Source organism: Cucurbita pepo, chromosome 6, assembly GCF_057944985.1.
Source record: "Cucurbita pepo subsp. pepo isolate OVF chromosome 6, ASM5794498v1, whole genome shotgun sequence".
In the NCBI taxonomy this organism is placed as follows: domain Eukaryota; kingdom Viridiplantae; phylum Streptophyta; class Magnoliopsida; order Cucurbitales; family Cucurbitaceae; genus Cucurbita; species Cucurbita pepo.
The window spans coordinates 17290289-17308797 of NC_141803.1; the positions used below are offsets into that span (position 1 = coordinate 17290289).

Sequence of the window (18509 nt, forward strand, 5' to 3'; positions counted from 1 at the left end):
TAATTCAATCTTCGAGCTTATCATGTCATTTTCTTTCTCTAATTAATTCTTAGTAAAAAAGTGTATATATAAAGGAACCGAGATTATGTTTAAATGAGAGTGATATGATATTAGGATCATTAAAAATTTTAGCATGCTTAATTTAGAGTAATTTTATATTTGATGACATCCTGAAATTTGTTTTAGAATAAATGTGAGCGGTTTGTAAGATATCTTCTCCAAACCAATACATGTGAGCGGTTTGTAAGATATCTTCTCCAAATCTTACCAGGATTCAGTCTCAAGTACTTATAATCAAAATTGACCCTCTTCACAAAAATAAATAAATAAATAAATAAATAAATAATAATAATAATGATGGTGAATAATATACTATAAAAATATAAGTAAGTTAGTAAGGGGAAAATAACATTTGTACTTATAATCAAAATTGACCCTCTTCACAAAAAATAAAATAAAATAATAATAATAATAATAATGATGATGTGAATAATATACTATAAAAATATAAGTAATTTAGTAGGGGGAAAATAACATAAAATGTTTAAATATGCCCATGAAAAATTTAACATTTGTCAATTATTATTTATTATTAAAGATTAATGGAAGAAGTTAATTTGTTAATTTAATACAAAATAATTTGTTGATTCAATTATATTTAATATTGAGGAAAAAAAAAAGAAAAAAAAGAAAAAAAAGAAAAAAAAAAAGACGAATATAGGCAAATGTAATCATTTTGTTTGGGGCGCAGAACTTTTACCTCTGAAACTGATATTGGCTCACCGTCTATATATATATATAAAGAGAAAACTGGTAAGCAGGATGAGGATAAGCCATGACGTGCAACGTCCAAACACGGATCTCTCTCCATCTCCCTGGTTCTTCCACTTTTGTCTGCAATTCCCGGAGAGTTTCTTCATTTCTTCCCAGAAGTAGAACTACATTCTCCCTCTCTCCTCAACACCATTTCCATGGATTCCATGTTGCCAGGAACACAATGTTTGATTCGCAATCTCAGCCTCCTTTACTTTCTGCCGACAGAAAACGGGATTTCTCTGCGTATGCCGCCTCTCTGGAGCTCCCGCTGCTTCCCTTCGGCGTCAATGACGTAAACCACTCCTTCTCTACATTTAGTTCAATTTTTATTAGTCCTGTTCTTTGCTACATTAGCTTTGCACCAATCCGCAACCCTCGAAGGAGGAACGAAAATCAACGTGATAAACATACAGATTATATCTCTTCTTTTCCACCAATCCGCGATGCTATCTATCCATCTTGCTGTTTTACCCTATTCAATTGGAATGATGGTCCAATTGAATAATGCATAATGTAGAACAAGTTATTTACATTTTTTGCTTTCTATTTTCCGTTCATGGTGGATTCTGTTTCTATTTTTCTTCTATCATCTTTTCATCCATCAAATCTTCACTAGGTTTCATTACTTACTATCTTTCTTGTTCGTGATAAATTTTGATCAGGTCCATATCCAGTATGGCGCACCATTGAAAAAAATGTATTCCAATTTCTCCTTCTCAACTTCAGTTACATTTCTTTTTTCAGGTTCTTGTTCCGTCGGAGACTAAAACATTGCATCTGTATGAAGCAAGGTACCTAACTCTGTTGGACGAGGTACTTACTTTTTGTATACAATTTATTTTATATAATGTCATATTTGTGGAATTAAGACTGGTTGATCTTATGTAGACATTGTGCAGCTTTGTTCCCTATGGATATGCTTTAAAATTACTGTGTTTTTTTGAAGAAAGCTTAAGATTATTGCATTTCATTTTCAGATTGGTTAATTGTATCGTTTCGTATTTTGTTTTGTGAAGTTGTCAATCAACTGCTTGTTGAATCTTTTCTTATGCACTAACATCCCGGTGGATGCTACTCCATGAAAGCTATTTAAAACAGAAAGATACCAATTTTTGTCACTTATTATGGTAAGGCCATTTGGTTATGCAATAGAATGTTTTTTATTCATAATCTTATTGTGCTAGTTAGTTCATAATCTTAGAGCACTTTATCCCTTCTTATTTCAACTATTTTTGTAATTTTGTTCCATGCTACGATGTTAACATATTCTAACTTAATTCCCAATTTTTACAATTGATATAGACGATCTGTTTTCACCAGAAGTCAGATTTTATTTTGGACAGTTTTCTGATTATCTAAAGAAAAAATTAAGTGGTAAAGAGATAAGAGGAGAATGTTCTGTCATATTATAATTTTCAATATATCTGATGACTCAAGTTCTGTTTCTAGTCAAGTGAGATGGAAACAACATAATTTTGTCTTCTACTCAACAGTGCCTTAAATTCTGTATATAGGTCTATTTGCTTTCAAATTCCATGAAATCACATATTCTGAACTCCTTGAGATGTTCTGTTGCTGGAACCAATTTTGTCCTTGTTCTATGGGACGATTTTGAGTCTGGACTAGCATTCCTCACCGTGTAATATATTACATCTTTTTTTTGCTTTCTTCGAAGAAAACCTAAGGAATGAGTTTGTGCAAATAGGGCGATAGAGAAAAGATTTCTCCTTGTTTGGAAGGGAGGGAACTTCTTCTATGCATGCTAATCCTTTCCTTCACCGATGGTCTTCCTACCTCCTGCTTTTCCTTGATTCATGTTATCATATTCATCAGTTAAGTTTGTGGATGGTGCTTGCTTCAGTACTTGTAATTTTCACTGTGGTTGATTGGTTTGTTGGTCTTTAGCCTTTGTATTTCGGTTTTGCCCATCGGCATTTTTGGCTCTTGTATTTTTCTCTTTGGTTCCTCTGCCATTAGTTCTTCTTTTTCTTTTTCATCATTTCAGGGAGGTTATATCTTTGAGCATTTTCTTCATTTTCATATATCAAGGAAAAGTTTATTTCTTGTTCAAAAAAGTTAGTCGGTGTATGTTATGACATCAATATTTTTCTTTTGTTTGCTCTATCTATCAAATCAGCCCTGACTTCAATATTCTGGTTGCAGTCTTTATTTAGGAAGAATAAACTTTTTGTGCATTTTGTGTTGGATCCTGTCGCTGTCAGTGACTCATCAAGGGAAATATCATTTGCAGCCAGACATGCTTGTTTGATCTTAATTGAGAATGTAAGTTTCAAAACTTAGAATACTGTTAGTTAATGTAAACACATGAAAATACTTTGTCCTACGAGCAGTTTCAGCAAATTGCAGGTCGAGAGGCTAGAGGTGGGGGCATTAGTCACCATCAGAGGAATCGGACGCGTCAAAATTATTGAGCTTCTGCAAGCAAGTGATAAGTGAATTGATTCACACTCAACAAGTCATTTTACTTACCAGTGAATACATTAAGTCGAGAATGCTAATTTTGTGGTCATTTTAACCATTGTATGATCTGCCATTTTTCCAGACTGATCCTTATTTGCGAGGTACAATTTCACCCGTGAGGGACGATATTGTTCAAAATGATAGCGGTTTAAGTACAAAAGTGATGGACGTCAAAGATGTTCTTCGTAATTTGAATAGTTTGGAGATCAAATTGAAGGTACGGTTTTCCCTCTCTCAAAAGAGCAGTAATATCCAAGAAACTGAACTGGAAGAGCCACTTGTAAGGCAGTATATTTTGGGTGATTTTCATAGTATTGGAAGGCTAAAATTTTTTGCTTTCAACTATTTAAAAGTAATTTTCAAAAAAGTCTGGATATTTCAACTTCGTGATATTTGGTAGCATAATCACGAATACCGTCACCCCTTTGTCTTTGTTTCACATGCCTTCAATTTTGTGTCTTTGAAATTTATTCCTATAGCCTAGGTCATTCTTAATGGATTTGACGTCTTTAGAAATGCTTTGATGTTTACTATCCTTCTTTTTTTTTTTTTTTTTGGGTTATTGGGATTTACCTTTCATCTTCAAAGAATATTCTCTTTGAAATCCCAGTCTTAAAAGTTTTCTTTTAGTTCATTCTTTTATATTTTATGTGCTTCCCTCACCCTGTTCCTTCTTTATTTTATTGGTTGTGGAAGGTGAGGGCCCAAAAAGGGTTAGTTTCTTTGCCTGGTAGATCACGCATGACAAGATTAACACTTTTCGTTTGCCATAGAGGACTTCTTCGGTCACGAAAGAGTTTAATAGTGTTGAAGAGTCACTAGTAGATACATGTATGAATAGATACATGTGTTGAAGGGTCACTTGTAGATACATGTATGAATTGATACATGTGTTGAAGGATCACTTGTAGATACATGTATGAATAGATACATGTGTTGAAGGGTCGCTTGTAGATACATGTATGAATAGATACATGTGTTGAAGGGTCGCTTGTAGATACATGTATGAATAGATACATGTGTTGAAGGGTCGCTTGTAGATACATGTATGAATAGATACATGTGTTGAAGGATCGCTTGTAGATACATGTATGAATAGATACATGTGTTGAAGCGTCACTTGTAGATACATGTATGAATAGATACATGTGTTGAAGGGTCACTTGTAGATACATGTATAGATACATGTATAAGTACATGTATGAATAGATACATGTAGGTTCATTAGTTCCTAATTAAATAGGTGCATAACTTTTGGACTGGACAATGAATGGTAATGGGGAATATCCCAAATTACCTATATATATGTATGTTGGCATTGGTGGAAGAAGTAGAAAATCAATCCAGCATTCCTTCGTAGTTATACAAAGTTCTCTTCTCCCAAATAAGTCTACCAAATTTCTCTGTTGTCACCAATAACTAGTATCAGAGGATGCATGGTGATTCAATCACGAATGTTGCGGTTGTAAAAAAGATTTTGTGATCTCTAACTCCAAAGTTCGATTACATTGTATGTTCTATTGAAGAAGCAAACAATGTGGAAGAGATGCAAATAGATGAACTCCAAAGCTCCTTGCTAGTACATGAGCAGAAGCTCAATCGTACAAGTGCAATAGAGGAGAAGACAGCCTTAAAGATATCCACACCAGGTGAAACTTCAAGCTCCAGAGGTAGAGGGCAAAGAAGAGGCCGAGGTCGTGGGAGAAGCGGTCGAGAAAGAAGTGGAGATGTTGGCAGGTCAGCAGATCTTGTCAGAGACGATTATGACAATAAAGGCAAGATGCATGTTGACAAGTCTTAAGGTAGAATGCTACAGATGCGAATGCCTTGGACATTACAAGAATGAATGTTATACCCGGCTCCAAAAGGAGAAAAGAGATCAATTCAACAGAGAAAAGAGAAGAAGAAACATTGTTAATGTCATTCCATGCTAGAAAGGTTGCAGATCAAGGTGTATGGGTCGTAGACTCTGGATGCAGCAACCATATGACAAGTTATAAGAAATTCTTCTCAACCCGGGATGAAAATTTTCGTACTACTGTTTGTCTTGGCAACAATGCAACAGTCCAAGAGATGGGGAAAGGAACAGTAGATATTAAGACTAGAAATCGCTCCGTAGAGTCGATTTCTAATGTGTTTTACATTCCCGATTTGAAGGCCAACTTGTTTAGTATCAGTCAATTGCAAGAAAAGGGGTCTGTGATTACATTCCAAAATAATGAATGTGAGATTTATGACTCCAGAAGAGGATCAAATGCTAAGATGCAGATGACCACCAACCGCTTATATCTATTGACGTTAAATATCGTTGCCAAAAGTTTGATGGTAAAGAAACAAAATATCAATTGGCTTTGGCACTTTAGGTATGGTCATCTACACTTAAGGGTTAAAGACGTTGTCTTCAAAGAAGATGGTGACTGGGTTGCCAGACATCACTCCTCCAACAGAAATTTGCGAGAGCTGTGTAGTAGCAAAGCATGAAAGAAATTCTTTTCTATCCGAAAAATCAAGAAGAGCTCGAGCAATTTTGGAGTTGATTCATTCAGACATATGTGGTCCAATCTCTCTAGTATCAAATGGTAACAAGAAATATTTTATGACCCTCATGGATGATTTTAGTAGAAAAACATGGACTTATTTCTTGCACGCCAAATCAAAAGCCTTTGATTGCTTCAAGAATTTTTGTGCTATGATGAAAACGGAAACTGGAAGAAGAGTTAAGGCTTTAAGAACTAACAGAGGTGGAGAATTCTACTTGAACGAGTTTATTAAGTTTTGTGAAGAGAAAGGTATAAGGAGGCAGTTGACAGCAGCATATACAACAAAATGGTGTGGCCGAAAGGAAGAACAGGACCATTCTCAACATGGTTCGAAGTTCGCTAAATAAAGGAGTTTTGAAGGAATTCTGGCTAGAAGCTGTTGTGTGGTCCGTTCACATTCTCAACCGGAGCCATACTTTCTCTTTTAGATATATAACTCCACAAGAAGCATGGAGCGGAAGGAAGTCTACGGTAGACCACTTTAGAATCTTTGGGTGCATAGCATATGCACACGTTCCTGACAAGAAAAGGAAGAAACTTGAGGACAAGAGTTTGAAATGTGTGTTCCTTGGAGTAAGCGAGACTTTTAAGGCGTACAAGCTCTATGATCCTTTGACAAAAAAAGTGGTGGTAAGTCGTGATGTAATCTTTGACGAAAAGAAGACTTGGACATGGGAAGAAAAGATCACTATGAATCAGTAGATTCCTGTAGATCTTGAAGAAGAACAAGCTGAAGCCCTCATCACAAGCGCAACCAGAAGATCCAGTAGAAGAAGAAGATCATGATCACGGTCAAAGAAATCCAAGAACCAGAAGGAGACCAACTTGGATAATTGATTATGAGATGGACTATGGCTCGAGTGATAGTGCTTATTTTGCATTCTTTATGGATAGTGATCCAATTGTCTATGAAGAAGCTGTAAAAGAGAAAAAATGGAGAGAAGTCATGGACTGTGAAATCAAATCCATAGATAAGAATAAGACTTAGGAGCTGACTGATCTTCCTAAAGGGCAGAAAACAATTGGAGTAAAATGGGTTTTCAAAACCAAGTTGAATGAACATGGTGAGGTGGATAAGTACAAGTCACGACTGATACAAGCAGAAGTATGGAGTTGATTATAAGAAGGTATTTGCACCAGTAGCACGTCAAGATACTATATTGGCATTGGTGGAAGAAGTAGAAAATCAATGAACCTACATACATATATATTGGGACATTCCCCATTACCATTCATTGTCCAAAAGTCATGCACCTATTTAATTAGGAACTAATGAACCTACATGTATCTATACATGTACAAGTGACCGTTCAACACATGTATCTATTCATACATGTATCTACAAGTGACCCTTCAACACATGATATCTATTCATACATGTATCTACAAGTGACCATTCAACAGATAGTTATCTTGTGCGGCTTATTCTTAGTACTTAGGAGCATTTTCTTGTACTTGGTTCTTTTTTGGCTCCTATTTTGGGCTGTTTTATTTATGATTTATTATTTATTATTATTATTATTATTATTATTATTTTGTATGCCCTTTGTATATCATTTCATTTTCTCTATAAAAAATATGGTTTTTCATGTTTTTGTTTTTTGAAAAATCATACTAAACTCACTGTTAATAATATTAGATAATGTTCAAAATATATGTTCTTTATCACCAGGCTCCCAAGGAGGCATTATTGCAGACTCATATTCTGAACTCACTTACTTGGGCTGAAAAGGGTATATATGTGGACATTGATGAACATTTTGTACCATCCTTAGCTGAAAGAGTTTCCTTCGCAGCCTTCCAACCAATTTCAGGTAAATTCTCTTTGAACTAAACTAGGCTTTGGGTATCGGATAGGACCAAAAATCAATAGAGTTTATTTATTTAATAAATTAATTTATATACTTTTCAGGATCAACTAAATCTGAGTTACAAAGTTTGCAGCTAAAAAAACTCGAAGCAATGGATATCAAGAATACTTTTGAAAGGCTGGATAGATCTCTGGAATTAAGTAAAGCAAATATTTCTACAGTGGCCGCCAAACTTGCTATACAATCAGTTGAAATTCAATAGGGGATGTGAAAACTATGAATTGGGCATTCTGATGACCATCCCAATAATGAAAGGTTGTAAAGTTAACGTGTACATTGATTATGTCAGCCATGTACATGCTACCATAAAACGTTATGCTATTTTAATTAATGAAAAAGAAGTGATATATACGGGCTAAACATTGGAATACGTGAGATAATTTCATCACGAAACATGTTTATAAATATCATTAGATACTTTTATATGCATGGTAAGATAAGTTGTGTCTATAGATATAACCACTTAAGTATTATTGATCCTTTAACGAAAGAATTTATTTATGATCTATCATAAACGGCATGATCCTATTTTTCAGATATTGAGATAAGTGCTTAAGGAACCAGAGATCTATTTTTCCTAAATGAAAATGAGTGAATTTCAACTGGTAAAACTTATGTTCTCAATTGGTAAGCTTATTGAAAATTTTCAACTTGTAAAACTTATGTTCTCAATTGGTAGACTTATTGAATCAATTACCAAAGTTATTATGAAATGTTTACATGTTCGTGACTTATGAGCTTGAATTAGATCTTAAGATTTTATGTTAAGACTTATGTCATGGTTGTGACTTCATAATAATTTTTGGAGCAAGAACCCAAGAATCTATGAGATTAAGAAAAAGGAACCAAAAGAAATGCACAACACAAGCCTATATCGCTTTAAACGTAAAAAGTCTTGGATGTAAGTTCTCAAACTGTATCACAGGGAACGAATGAAGCGCCAGCTTCAAACTATGTTGTTAGGAACCCATGAAGCCTTGGGCATAGCAATTTAGACTATGTTGCAAGGAATGCATGAAGTCCTAGTATAGGTATTTAGACTGCATTACTTGGAACAAATGAAATCTGGTTTCAAACTACATTGTACCCTAAATGTAGGTTCCAAACTATATTATAGAGAACACATGATGGATGCACGTTTAAACTGTCTCTTGAAATGGATGAAGCCTTTGACGTAGGTATTCAGACTGTCGTCTAGAACACATGAAGCCTTGGACACAAGTTGTCAGGTTCATGTTTTGTACCGTAAATTTTAGGGGGTGTCTTAGGGACAAAGACAAGAATTAAGGACAATAATAAGAACATGAACAAGGATCAAGGACAAAGGACAAGAACCAGAAACATGGATAAGAAACACAAATAAGATCAAGATCAAGATTCAAGTTTTCAAAACTAAGAACTAACCAAGTTGTTAAATAAATCATGCTTAAGAAATCAAAATCAAGGACCAAGGCCCTCAAGAACAAAGTCTAAACATCATTGTCTTGCTATGGTCGCTGTTGAATTGATGGCTTTGACCCATGTTTTATTATTTGAGTATTCATTAACCTAAGCCTTAAGTTTTGTGGTGTGATAATTTAATGCAGTTCACTTAAGTGCAAACCCCATCTTTATTAGAAAACCAAACATGTGGAACTTGATATTTACTTCATGTGTGACTTAGCTCTAAATAACAAGATTCTTGTTCTAACACCTTCCTAGTTTGTTCTTTGACTGTCTAGCTACCTACTTCAATTACCAGAAATGAAACTCAACATGAGGCAGCATACAACGACAAGTCATCAATAACTTATTGAGTAAACTAAAGTTCGTTTGCCAGGAGAATTGAACGTAAATAATATCGTCATTGGCATATTGCTTTCGAAGTTGGCCACTGTCGACTAAGAGCTTTCAAAAAGCGTCATGTTAGACAGTACTCATAGTATACAATGGAAACCATTGTTCGTAACAACATGATTCTCAGTAGACAACTTTACTTGAATAAAAAACAAGCCTCCCATGAGAACAAATTAAGAGATGAAAAAACGTAGCTTAAACCTGACACGTTTCCCACATTTCCAAAGGAGGGTTCAAATGTTTCTTATGGGAGAAATTGAAACTGATATACTATAACATCAAAATTGTTTCTTACAGATATTAGCAACTAACATAGACTCATAGATACTTAGCCAACCAAGGTAGATCCTTACTGTCTTTCAATGCAAAGGAGACGTCATCACTGCATCAGAGTGAAAACAAAATTACGTTAAATCACACTACTACAGCAAGCTATTAACTAGAATCATACATATTGGTGAGAAAAGAAAAGCTTTCCTATCCAATAAGGATGTATATAAAAACAATTCGTTTTAGAAGATCAAATCTATTATCAGGGTAACGGCTGATACCATTATGAATGATATCTCTAGTACTTTAAAAAAGACTATTATTGCATGGACATGGTTCATAGCATTTATTTGTTTTCCTAGTCAATGATGATGTAAACTTAACAAATATATATTGCTATCTAAGTTACTTCAAAACTCTGTACATAAAATGAATTTGTTTTAAAAGATCAAATCTATTATTAGCGATTAAGATACTCAACAAGGTCAGCTATGTTTGGCTAACGGTAGTATATAGCTAGACTAACTTTGGAAAATTAAGCTGTAACTTTTGCAATCGGTGTTTTGATCCTGATTCACATAAAATAATTCTGCATTCACCAAGCCTGCAGCTGCAAAGTTAAGAATCAGGAAAAAAAAAACATAGTTAGCTAATATAGAATGACAAAGCAAATGCAAATGTCATATACTAAAATGTAAGACCACTGGGGCATATGTGAAGTCTGGTCAAGAGCTTCACACAACAAAAACATACAATAACTATTTATTTCTACGGCGTGACAAGATAAGTATGAGGCCTAAAACTCCTGAGAAATGAGCAACTATTTAACGTTTCCAGTATTCTCAGCCTGACAGGCAAAAGACTTGAAGCTTACCTGTGCCTTCAGGCATCCAGACTATAGCAAGAAATTATTAGATTTCCACAACATTAAAAGAACTTTCTTGCTTCAATCGGTCAAATATGAATCAATCCATCGATCGAAGAATATCATTGGTTATGCTTAAAGTAAACCTGAATAAGTAATATCAATCAATGTGACTAATACTCCAAAGAGTATGATGGCCAGTAAATCTTTCCTCATTTCATAAAGAGTTATTCTGTAGTCTTCTAAACTGGCCACTGTATGGCTAAAATTCTAGCACAAGACTCCAAAAATTTTCGGACCACCTCCAATGATACACCATGGTAGCATACGTACACAAACATATAACAAGGAACTGTATAGAATAGAATGATTTCAAGGAAAATTATACCAAACACAATTAGTAAAATAAATTATGAAAAACTGAGCTTACAAACGTCACAATAACAATCAATGCTTGGATTATTTCTTTTGATAACTACCCATGAATCAGCGAACCCAAGAATCCACATATTTGAGACAGCTCCCCACATCTCGGCAGCGGCAGAACATGATTCCACCACACATCCCCGTTACCCCCACATTCGTTACAAAGGTGATATTTTTTTTTCAGATCTGGGTTTAAATATTAGATTTGAAAAACAATTAAAAAAAAAAAAAAACTGATGAAGAAAAGATGAAAAAGAAGAAAAGAAGAAAAGAAGAAAAGAAAAAGAGAGAGATGAGAGAGGAAGAAAGCTACTGCAGCACCAGAATCAACCACGGTGAATTTATTGAAGGAAGGAGAAGGAAAGGGAAGGGTGGGAGGAAAGAAAAACTTAACAGATTTCATTAGTTCACGGAACAAAATCAAACATTTTATAAACATTGGAATTTGATTGTTTAGTTTTGAAATCTAGGGACTAATTTAAACATCAGAAACCAAAAGAGTAATTTATCTAAAATAATAAATAAATTACTTTGCCAAATGTAATGAAATAGGAAATGAAACACATACGTGACATGCAAGTATTAGTAAATTTGGCAAGCAAACAGATGAAAATTGAAAGCTGGAAATTATGCCAAATGAAAACAATTTCACGCTTCCCCTGCCCTCCAAATCGTGTAACCAACCTTGTTGTGGTTCTTTGTAATATTTGTTTGCCCCATATCTCTCATTCATTTTATTTAATAAAAGCTGCTTTCTTATAGAAAAAATAATGCCTAATTCTTGTTCAAAAATAATTATGAAGCGTATAACAATATAGAATACAATGGCATCACTTACCCAACTTTCAAGAGAGCATCATATCCAGGAAATTCCTCTCCATTGCTTGTACAAAGATACGAGACAGTCATGGCAAGCTGTAGCACAAACAGAAAACAGTAATGAATATATTTACAGTATGAAATTTCGCTCTCTAAAATGATGAGTTAATTAACGAGAAAAAATTGTGACAAAAAACCTTCTCATCTACATATTAGACCTCCTACTATTAATATGTATGCTAGGAGGGGCAGGATGGGAATTGCACCCTAGGTTGCTTGTTAGACTCTCTCTTGTTCGGTTTTCCATGTAATCTGCTGCTGATTTTATATGTTTAGTCTGTTTTTTTTTTTGTGGGAGTTAGAATTATCCAGTGAAGACTTTTGTCATAGGAAGGAGAGTACAGCCCTCTCAAAAGGATGACTGACATTGTATCGCTTTTTTTTGGGCTGTCTTTTGTGATATTAGTTTACTCATTCTAAGGGAGATTCCTTACAAATAGGAATTAGAGTTGTTTGAATCTGAGGCAGATGCAGGGAATGATGCAGGATAAAATCAAGGAACGTTGTGAGCACACCGAACACAAGCTAGTGGGTATCAAAGAAAGTCTAGGAAAGATAGCAGAACAAATGGGGGAAATGCAAAAGGCTTTAGACTTTTTTTTTTTTTTTTTTTTTTTTTTTTTTTTATAAGAGACAATTTCATTGATGATTGAAATTTACAAAACGGAGGTATAATCCATGGTGTTTACAAAAGACCTTCCCAATTTGCAATAAGGGAGGTATAACTATAGGAAGTAAAAATATTAAACAATTTACACCAAGATATAGCTTGGTAAACAACATTGTCGAAAAGTTGTGTAGGTCTGTGTCTTTTCTGCAAATATTCTCGAAAGGTGTTAGACATTTTAGTGTCAGAAAATGCAAAAAGTTGGGTGAAGAATGTAGAAGAAACGACAAGGGAACATTGTCTTTAAAGAGAGAAAACAGAAGACAAAGGGAGAGACTCCTCCCAAAGCTCCCAAGAACTAGCCACGAGCAACAAAGCCAAGTTCAAAAAAGTGGAAATTTGGCCTTCTCAGGTGAAGGGCTAGACGCATGATTATTCCACGCAGGAGATACTTTGAGATTCGTAGATTGGTAGAATCAAAAAAGTTCATCATATCCGTGGTAAGTTTCAAAGGGGAGGCCCTCTCCTGGTTTGGCTGGCTTACCAATCGCCAGAAGTGCACGGATTGGAATGACCATGGATTTGTTATCATTGAATTTTGTCCTTCGTGAAAAGGGATTTTGAGCTTGCGATGTCTAGCCTAGGAGGACTCTGTAGCTGATTACAGAAGGCGGTTTGAAGAATTAATAGCACTGTTACCTAACCTAAATAAATATGTGCTTGAAAGTACTTTCCTAAATGGTTTAAACCCCACCATTAGGGCGAAGGTACTGTGCTTGGAACCAGAGGGCTTAGAAAAACGATGTCCACGGCTCAACTCTTCAAAGATGCAGCCCTAGGGTTATGGCCCACCAAAGGAGCTCACTAGAGAACAAAAACCAGAGTCTTAACCACTCCATCGAGATAATGTGTACAAACAGTGACTTTAGCATCTAAAGTGGCCTTAACACTTACGCTCAAAAGCCTATCTTGATCATGGGACAATCAACATTGGGGCAATATGGTGAAAATGAGGCTATATCCGCAATTTCAGATCATCCAAATAGTGGCAACCTTTCCGAGCCCCAATCCCAGGTTAGTAGATCAATTGCTTAATAAATATCATTCTGTTTTTCACATGTCGCAGGGACTCCCACCAAAGAGTCATCAATCATCAAATCCAACTATTAAAGGGGCAAGGCCCCGTAGAAAACAAAGATAAAGCATTTGATAATTGAAATGTTAGCCACGGGTATTATTTGCCCAAGTGGATCCTTATGTCAGCCTTGTGTTACTTCAAAGAAAAAAAGATCGAAGTTGGGGCATTTAACCAGGTCACAGTATTGAATAAGTTCACCATTTCCATGGTGGAAGAACTCCTCGACAAACTCTACAAGTCTCACATGTACTCCGAAGATTGACATGAAGTCGAGGTACCAACCAAATATAAGTTTGTGAAGATATCCCAAAACAACATTCCTCACGCACGACAACCATTATGAATTTCTAGTGACGCCTTTTGGGCTCACAAATGCATCGGCCACATTCCAAGCTCTCATGAATTTGATATTTTAGCCCGTCCTACAAAAGTTCATATTGGTATTCTTCGACAGCATCTTGATCTATAGCCCTCATTTAGATACTCACTTGACTCGTCGGACAATAGTGTTTAATGTTTTGAGAGAACTATTTTGACACCAACATGAAGAAATGTTATTTTCCCAAGGAGCAAACAAAATAGCTCGATCAATGATGCTGAAATAGGGCATTAAAGAAAACATAGAGTACTAGCAATGCTCAAGTGGTCTATGCCCACAAATCTAATAGAGTTGTGTGGGTTCTTAGGACTAACTAGTTACTATAGAACGTTCATAGCAAATTATGAAGTCATCATCACTACACTATCTGATTTACTCAAGAAGAATATTTGGACAGAAAAAGCCACCAAGGTTTTTGAACGGATGAGGCATGCCTTAGTTATCATGCAAATTTCGGCTTCGCCTGATCTCGAACTGCCTTTTGTTGTGGAAGCTGACGTGTTCAAAACAGAGTTAGGGACAATCCTTTTGAACAACAAGAACCCATAGCTTACTTGAGTAAAAAAAACGTAATCATTTCAGGCCTATCAAAGTCAGCAGCAGCCCAGAGCCAACAACAAGGCAGCTGTTGCTTTATCACGAATGTCATACGAGGGAAATTATCATCACGAATGTTACAAATGTCAGACCCAACAAGGCAGTTAAGGAAGAGGTATCCAGAGATTCATACTTGGTCAAGGTTATCCAATGACTTAAAAGAGACTACTCTATGAGGAAAGATTGGTCCGATCAAAATATTCAAAGATTTTAAGGATGGCCCTACACATACCATTGACTCTATTTTGGGGGGCCACTCAAGATTCTTGCAAACTTACAAGTGGCTTCCGAGGTAGAATGAAGGGAAACGTGAAGGAATATGTGGAATGTTGTCGCATTGGCTAATGGAATAAAACACCACAACGTTGCCGATCCAGTTTCTTCGGCCTCTACCCTCACCTGATCAAATTTAGGAGGACATCAGCATGGATGTGGAAGGATTGCCTAAAGTCGAATGGGCAGGAGGTTATCTTTGGGGTGGTCGATCAACTGAGCAAGTATGCCCTTTTTGTTCCCATCTCACCCATCAAATGTCAAGTCATGGCGAATGCGTTTGTGAAGTGGTTCACCTCCATGGTTTTCCCTAGCATATTGTCTCAAATAAGGATCAAATTTTCCTCAATCACTTTTGGACAGAATAATTTTTTATTACAGGACACCCAACTTCATTAGCACAACCTACCACCCACGATTTAACAGGAAAACGAATACTTTCAATAAATGCCTAGAAACATATTTGCGTTGTTTATGTAGCGAAAAACCCAAAGTGGGTGGGATGGTTGCCATGCGCAGGGTATTGGTACAACACGACAAATCATGCCTCCATCAGAATCACACCCTCCCAAGCCTTTTATGGTCGACCACCTCATTCCCATGCTATTATATGGTTCCTAGAAAATGGATAATGCTACATTAGACCAGCAGTTTTCCGGTCAAGACAAGGCCCACTTATGACTAAAAGCTCACTTGAACTCAACCTAAGAATGGATGAAAAAGTTTGTTGATCGAAACTGAGCTCAGTTTTGAGATCCTACCGTCAAAACTAAATGGCAAAATGACAAAACGAAAAAACTATGACCCAAATACTATGGGCCATATTGGGTCACTGAACCTATTGGACAAGTAGCGTACAAGTGAGAATTTCCAGAGAAAGCAACCATTCAACCCATTTTTCCCGTGTCCCAACTAAAGGCCCTTGCCCCAACCCAAGAGGTCCATATGAACCCACTCATGTAGACTGAAATTCAAATGGATAACTAAGCCATTAAGACATTTTTGGCGGTCACCCTAACTTTGATTATGGGGCTATGGAATTACTTGTCCAAGGGAAGGATTTACCCAAACATGAAACCACGTGGGAACTGCATGAAGAAATATGCCAACCGTTTCCAAATTTTAACCTTGAGGACAAGGTTCCTCTTAATCAAGGGGTAATGTTAGACCTCCTACAATTAATAGGTATGCTGGGAGGGGTAAGGGAATTGCACCCTGGATTGTTTGTTAGACTTTCTTTTATTTGGTTTTACGTGAAATTTTCTAATTAAACTATGCTGATAATATCAGATAATATATGTTTAGTTTGTTCTTGCGTGGGAGTTAAGTTTTATCTTGCGAACATTTTTGTTTTAGGAAAGAAAGTACAATCCTATCAAAAGACTGAGTGACGTTGCTTTGAACTAACATTTGTGATATTAATATACTGATTGTACGAGAGATTCCTTATAGTACACCAATTGTATGCAATAGCATGCTTAATTAAAGATACAGAATTCGAAGCTTTAGCTAATAAAGATTTGAGTAAAATACACTTTTGGTACTTGAGGTTTAGGGTCGGTATCTATTTGGTCCATGAAGTTTCAAAAAGGACATTTTTAGTTTCTGCGGTTTGGAAAATGAATATAATGTATCCTAAAGGTCAGTTGACCGTTGACCTAATAGAAGGATGACATGGTAGCCAAGTTGATATTTATCATTTAGGCAACCTCTTTTTTTTCTGCAGATTTCTAAAGAGAGAGGAGGTAAAGGTAGTTTTTTGGTTTCTGCAACATTCTCTTTTTATTTATTTATTTAGTTTTTGAGCTACTTTTCAGAGAGAGAAAGTAAAGATTAGATGGAATGGGAAGATGAAATGGGAGAAAAGAAGAGCGGAAGATGGGGAGGAGAGTGGTCCATGAAAGAGGGATGAGAAACAAAAACGAGAGAAGATCATGAAACAAAAAAAGATAGAGAGAAGGGGGAGAAAGAATGTGTTAAAAATCATTTAAAATTAATAGTTTTACCAACTTATGGAAAAATGTCACTTTAGCAAAGTCTAATCATCAACTTAACTATCACGTTTTCTTTCTATTAAGTCAACTATCGGTCAACTAACCTTAGAGACTGTTTAAAATTATTTTTCAAACCTCATGGACTAAAAAGTATCTTGTCTCCCTTTGGAAATCTCAAAGAACAAATTAGACATTAACCCCAAACCTCAAGAACCAACCGTATATTTTGTCCTAGATTTTCACCAGATGAAGAGAATCAAGTAAGCAAAATTGAAAACTTGAGTTATGGACCTTTTCAAAGGTTGCTTCACCCATTCCAGTTTTATAAAGTTCGTGCACCATAGCTGTCAAAAAGATCTTACTCTGCTTAGAACAACTCTTCATCACCTACACAGGAGAGAGCAAGTGAATTGTAGCCGACAACTTAAAAGTGCAAATCAAGTGGCGTGCTAGTACAAATTCATCATATTTATTGAATTGAAGCTTCCTTACAAATTAAAACTGAAAACACTTTTGTTGAGACAATAAGTCAATGACTAGCTCCTCATCTATGCAGTAATATGTTGGCTAAGACAAATAATTATCAAGCAAGCATAGACACTATTTTGAGGAAACTTTAGTAGGGGTGTAATTGGTTTGGTTTGGCTTGGTTTAGGTGTCGAACCGCAGCCTAACCGCCATTATATTTAGTAAAATAGAAAAATGATCGGAATCAATTCGTCGACCGTTTGGTCAGTTTTGTCTGGCAGTTCACTGTTTTAGGTAAATCATACACATATGTTGACCTAAGGCCTGCAAGTTACATATGGACCTACTGAGGTTAGCATTGAATGTGTTAGACAAAATTATTCAAAAGATATATACAAGAAAATGAAATACTCTAGATCAAACCCACACCCCCAAGTTTACTAGTCAGGATCTAAGGACAACTGCACACACTATGCTCAGCTAAATTCGGTTTACTTTTTGAAAAAAATTGAAACCGACCAAAAGTATTTGGTTTTTCTTATCTACAAACCAAACTGGTTTCAATCCAAACCAACATCGATTCTCACTGCCTTAAATGATTTTTTTTTAGTTTAGGTCAGACATGCATTTCATACCCAACTTAGAGTCCATTCTTTTTTATCTTTTGATAGTTCTTAAAGGACTTAGAAATATATGCAACATGTAAGGGACATGCAATCAAATGAACGAAGAATATCAGGTTGGGCTATGGGCCAATCAGTTAGGTCATATTTGGACCAACCCGTCAGGTCGGTTCAATGAACTATTTGTTAGATCAATCCAAAAATATATGTAATTTTTCATACATTATATTTTATATATTTAAAAAGTAAACTTTTTAATATTTTTATTATTTAACAGTAAACTCAAATGTAGCTCAATAACGTTTGAAACTAAAGTTAGGGACTTGTTTTACATGGTGGGAAACTAGACTTTGTTTCCAAATCTGGGTTTTAAAATGTTGAATTTTCAGGGAAATAGTGCTCAAATTTCAATGTTTAGATTAGCAAAAAATTTGAGTATTTCTGCA

The 18509-nt window shown here is 35.6% G+C and overlaps 2 protein-coding genes across 3 annotated transcripts in view; one reads left to right on the forward strand and one right to left on the reverse strand.

Annotated features, from left to right (window-relative positions):
- The first annotated feature begins 790 nt into the window (after nt 1–790).
- LOC111796812 (ATP-dependent protease La (LON) domain protein) lies at nt 791–8078 on the forward strand. Of its 2 annotated transcripts, XM_023679577.2 has the most exons (7): nt 791–1108; nt 1561–1629; nt 2980–3099; nt 3184–3258; nt 3380–3514; nt 7510–7651; nt 7750–8078. In XM_023679577.2, the coding sequence occupies exons 1-7, from the start codon at nt 836–838 to the stop codon at nt 7908–7910; spliced, it is 975 nt and encodes a 324-aa protein (XP_023535345.1). In that variant the 5' UTR covers nt 791–835; the 3' UTR covers nt 7911–8078. The 2 variants fall into 2 exon arrangements, with proteins under 2 accessions (XP_023535345.1, XP_086980957.1); XM_087124831.1 differs by lacking the exon at nt 3184–3258 and having other exon boundaries at nt 792–1108.
- A 1518-nt stretch (nt 8079–9596) lies between these two features.
- Nucleotides 9597–18509, reverse strand: part of LOC111796813 (origin of replication complex subunit 1B-like) — a 30804-nt gene continuing 21891 nt past the window's right edge. Inside the window, exons 14-17 of the mRNA XM_087124582.1 lie at nt 17264–17359; nt 11944–12020; nt 10341–10424; nt 9597–9926 (exon numbers count right to left, since the gene is read on the reverse strand). Coding sequence (XP_086980708.1) covers nt 9863–9926; nt 10341–10424; nt 11944–12020; nt 17264–17359 — 321 coding nt within the window. The 3' untranslated portion in view covers nt 9597–9862. The remainder of the gene's footprint in view (nt 9927–10340; nt 10425–11943; nt 12021–17263; nt 17360–18509) is intronic.

Bases quoted from the DNA above. Each gene is read 5' to 3' on its own strand.
- LOC111796812 (XM_023679577.2), top strand. From the start codon at position 836: ATGACGTGCAACGTCCAAACACGGATCTCTCTCCATCTCCCTGGTTCT. The intron at 1,109-1,560 runs GTAAACCACTCC...TTCTTTTTTCAG, and splicing joins TTCCCTTCGGCGTCAATGAC to GTTCTTGTTCCGTCGGAGAC. The intron at 3,259-3,379 runs GCAAGTGATAAG...CCATTTTTCCAG, and splicing joins AAATTATTGAGCTTCTGCAA to ACTGATCCTTATTTGCGAGG.